A 4185-nucleotide genomic window follows, 5' to 3' on the forward strand; every position below is an offset into this window, starting at 1 on the left:
GAGGTAGGCCCATCCCGGAGCGGTAAGGGCGCAGCCCGCGTCAGGGCCGCATTCGTTACGCTCTGGTGGGGTAAAGGCGGGGGTGGGGAGGGAGACAGAGGCTTTCCCAGCAGGCAGTGCGCTGCTGAGGGCCGGGCCGCAGGGCACGCTGGGAGTTGGAGTGTAGGGAGGGGAGCAGCCGGGCCCGCCGGGCACCGAGCGAGGGACGTGGGGCCTGGCGGAGGTCTCTCATGGGCCGCGAACCTTCCGGTATTTGCTTTTATAACTCCCCCGTTTAAGTGGGGGAGTTTCGCTGTAATTACAGCCAGCGCTGTTGCTCTGCCTCTGTGGCAGCGGATTTGTAATTACCTTCAGCGAGGATTTGCGCTTGGGGAGCCCAGTTAAATGTTTGTGAGAAGATGGAAGGTGTGAGGGAACCACGGCAGGAATCCCGTGCCAGGACTGCCTGAGGGATGAGGATTGGGATTCCTCATCTGAAATTGTCGACGTTCCCTGACCTTTGTGTTTGCTAGCACAGAAACATAACATGACAGAACCGCACAGAGCAGGCTGTCATGTTGTGGTTTATTTTTATTTTTAGGAAATCTTCTGACTTGACTTGGATGAAGGCAAGAAGAAAAAAATCCCCACACTTTCTGCCTAGCTGCATCAGAGTTGCCTGTCCGCATCCAACATACTCAGTACTCGTCTTTCCTGTAACCAACAAACAGAAATTATAAGCTGCAAACCTGCAAAGCATCTTCTCTAGAAAGAAATATGCTCTCATATCGGATGAATGCTGTCACAGGCTAAGAGGTTGATTTTTGTGATAGACTACTATTTTTTGCTCTCATAAGGCAGAAAGGACTTGTAGAGCAAGCATTTTGAAGCTGAAGCTTATACAGTGTGACAGCCCTTGGGCTTTTAAAATAATCATCCCCATGCAAACTGCGTTTTCCAATTTATGACTTGGTTAGACACAGTGAGATAATTTCTTCTCACGATGGCACTCTTTTCTCAAACTTGTCAACAGGGTTTTCAGACTTTGCTCTGGAGATGTCGTATGTCCTGGGCTGTTTTGAGATGCCAGCAACTGTTTGCTGTCTCTTTCAGCATCCCCTGCAGGGAAAAGGTTAGCTATTTCAGTTTTATGACATCTTCCAGCACTGCATTACCAGTGGATCCCAAAGGAACTGATGTCTTTCCTACCAAGAAAAGGTCTGAAATTGATTATGAAGAAGAGAAGGGGTGGGATGAGGAGACTAAAGAAATGTCTGAAGGGAAACTCAACTTTTCTTCTTCCGTTGGAGCTCCAAAGAAGCAGTTAATAAGTCAAGTTCTGTCACGGCATAAGTTTACGAACATACAGCCTCCAGAAAAACCTTTGCAGTCTGAGGAGTGGAATAGACTGAAGGAAAGCTTTCGATCACCTGAACTTTTTGAAGAAGTGATGTTTAACAGCATGATCAGGTGCAACAGCCCTATTGATGTGGCCAAGTCCTTGCTGACCCACGTGGCAAAGAGTAACGGTGACATTGCATACAATTTGTTGGTCAAATATCTGGCACTGTGTGTCCAGCAGCGTCAGACTTCGGAAATTCGTGATATGTACGATATAATGAAAAGCAGATTTAAAATGTTAGAAAGTGGGGCTTACAACCTTTTTATCAGGGGGCTGAGTAACTCAGATCAATGGAGAACTGCCTTGGCTCTTTTGGAAGAAGTGAAAAAGTTTATGATTCCCTCGCGGACAAACTATGAATCCTGTATCACAGCAGCCAGCCGTCACCAAGACATGAACCTCGCGTTTGAACTTTACCACGAAATGTTAGCTAAAGGTTTGGTCCCGACTTTGGATGTCCTGCAGGCCCTTTTTGTCTTCAGCAGGGGTATGAAAGGTGCTGAGTTACAAAAAGAGCTGTTTGGTATCCTCTTATATTTGAGAGAGAACCAAATATACCCTCACAAAACACTTACGCGGAGTATAAAGCTGTGGTTTGAAAGGTAAATAATGTTTCAATAGCAAGCCCCAGTTCCTGAGGATGGGACTCACGCTAATCCACAGATCAAATCTAATAAGATCCCTCAACATTTCATTTTCGTTGTTGCTTCTTCACAAGAGACATGTTGTGAAAAGATGCATTTTAATTTTGCTCTAAAATCACTGTAAAATTCTCACTGATTTTACCTTTTCTTGAAAGATTTTACCTGTTAAATACTATTCCTTGGTAGGAAGGTAGGAAATTGTGGTGGGTCATAACACAAAATATCCAATGTCATCTTTTTCAGGGGTTGATACATAAGGAAGATTGACATGTGTGAGGAGTTTTTCCCTTCTATGGCTTTTTTTTAACTGATGGCTTTGGTTTTTGTGAGCTACGCAGCCATTTTACAAGTTAGTCTTCCGGGATGGAAAAATGCACTACCATTATTAGAATGGTTTATACTGCTGTCCCCTTGCTGTTTTCTTTCTAGGGAGCTACTGGAGCAAGTTTCAGTAAAGATGAGCTGGTTTAGTGGGTGAAAATCTGTCGTGGGGTGCTGTTTTCCCAGTGAGGAGAGGAGGACTTAGCTGTAGATGTGTGCTGCATGTGCAGGGAACTCAAGATAATGAAAAGCCCTTGGCAAGGAGACTGTAGGGATGGTTAGTGTGTTGAAGAGCTGTCACTGTGTACAGCCAAGATACAAACCGGTGCTGCATGCTGAAGCTAGACAGCTCCTGCTTGTGTCTTTACTGCTATGCTTGACCGTTAGAACAATTCATGAAAAATTGTGGTGGGCTTATGTGTTAAGATCAACGTTGGGTGTTTCCCTCTGGGAAGTAGTGTTCCAAACATGAAGAAGAAACAAAGCCCGTAACAGAGGGATGAAACCAGGTGATCAGTGATCCCGTCTGGCTTTTTATCTGTGAACCTGTACAAAATGCTCCGTTTTACCTGTCTGCCCCAGTTGCTAGTACTGAACTTGTAGATGCTAGTGGTTGAAAATAAATGAGCTGTTTACGTGGAGCTCCCAAAGAGAAATAGAATCTGGTAACTTCTCACACTGTTAGTCTTGCAAAAATAACGCAGATTGGGAGGCAACTTTTGCTGCCAGAGGAAGCTGACGGTACCGTAAGCACAGAAGTGAGCTCTGAGCGTACTGAAGAGATGGTGGTGGCAAAGGGAAAGGTGTCTGCAGTTGCCTGTTGGCCTGGGTATGCCTGTTCTGTAACCTGTTTTGGTTCACTTCTTGTGGGCAAAAGGAATGTTTACACCAGCGTGATGGCAGCTGTGGTAGTGGAGGTGATGATAGTAGTGATGTGGAGTCAGAAAGTCTCAATGCAGTATTTTGGTAAGAGCATTTCTTACTCTCTCGGGATGACATCTGCATAGAAATCCGGATTCCTGCTTTCCCATCTGATTTCTGAGCTGCTTTTTGAATGTGTAAGGCAGCAGCTTTAAAACTGGCAGTGCAGCCTGGTTATCTGTATGGTTCTTAATATTTGGGAGCAGCGTAAACTGGGGAGGGTGATGGCGTTAGTTCTCTGCGTGTTGTTAAATGCTGGTTCTTCGTATAATACTATGTTGCTAAATTATATACAAATCTTTGTACGATTTCTTCACAGGGAGGATGATTGATTGGTCTTTTAGTTCTAAATGTTGACCAAAATAGTATTATTCTTCAGCTGTATTTCAGGTATTGTTGAATAAGAATATAATGTTTCTATTTATCTTTCCCTCTATACATATCAGTATACCAGGAGGGAAGTGGAGAGGACACCTGACCAACATTAAAGACAGGTAAATGCAACATGCTCTTTAAAAGTGAGATGTCTTGGTTATTCTATCTTGAACTCTTCTTTCATAAATAAAAAAAAGTAGCTCTCCTTATATAAGAAAATATTTTAATCCTTGAGAATATGAACTTTTGTTGCATACATATGATTTCCCAAACTCCAGTTTCCAACTCTGAATTCTTGTGCTAAGCAGAGCCGAGACTGAAAAACACAGAAAAATAGGAGCTGCCATTTTAGTGGGTGGCTTATTTGTTTACTATTTAGGAATTAAAGACTTGCTTTTTTGGTTGGCTTTATAATACCATTGTTCAATACGATACGTAACAGAGCAGCTTTGGTGTGTAAATGGATGTTGTCTTAAACTGATACTATTCAGATACTGTACAGATGGAAAGGTTCTCCTTCCCCCTGGATTTTCAGTGAAGTCA

The 4185-nt window shown here is 43.5% G+C and overlaps 1 protein-coding gene across 1 annotated transcript; it reads left to right on the forward strand.

Annotated features, from left to right (window-relative positions):
• Positions 1-982: 982 nt before the first annotated feature.
• On the forward strand, positions 983-3761 carry LOC104492680 (mitochondrial ribonuclease P protein 3-like; the record flags this gene model as incomplete). Its single annotated transcript, XM_010135266.1, has 2 exons — positions 983-1983; positions 3714-3761. Coding segments are annotated over exons 1-2 (1049 nt in total), but the record flags the coding sequence as incomplete, so codon positions are not given.
• Positions 3762-4185: the final 424 nt, after the last annotated feature.

Source organism: Buceros rhinoceros, unplaced genomic scaffold (assembly GCF_000710305.1).
Source record: "Buceros rhinoceros silvestris isolate BGI_N320 unplaced genomic scaffold, ASM71030v1 scaffold39564, whole genome shotgun sequence".
NCBI lineage: Eukaryota > Metazoa > Chordata > Aves > Bucerotiformes > Bucerotidae > Buceros > Buceros rhinoceros.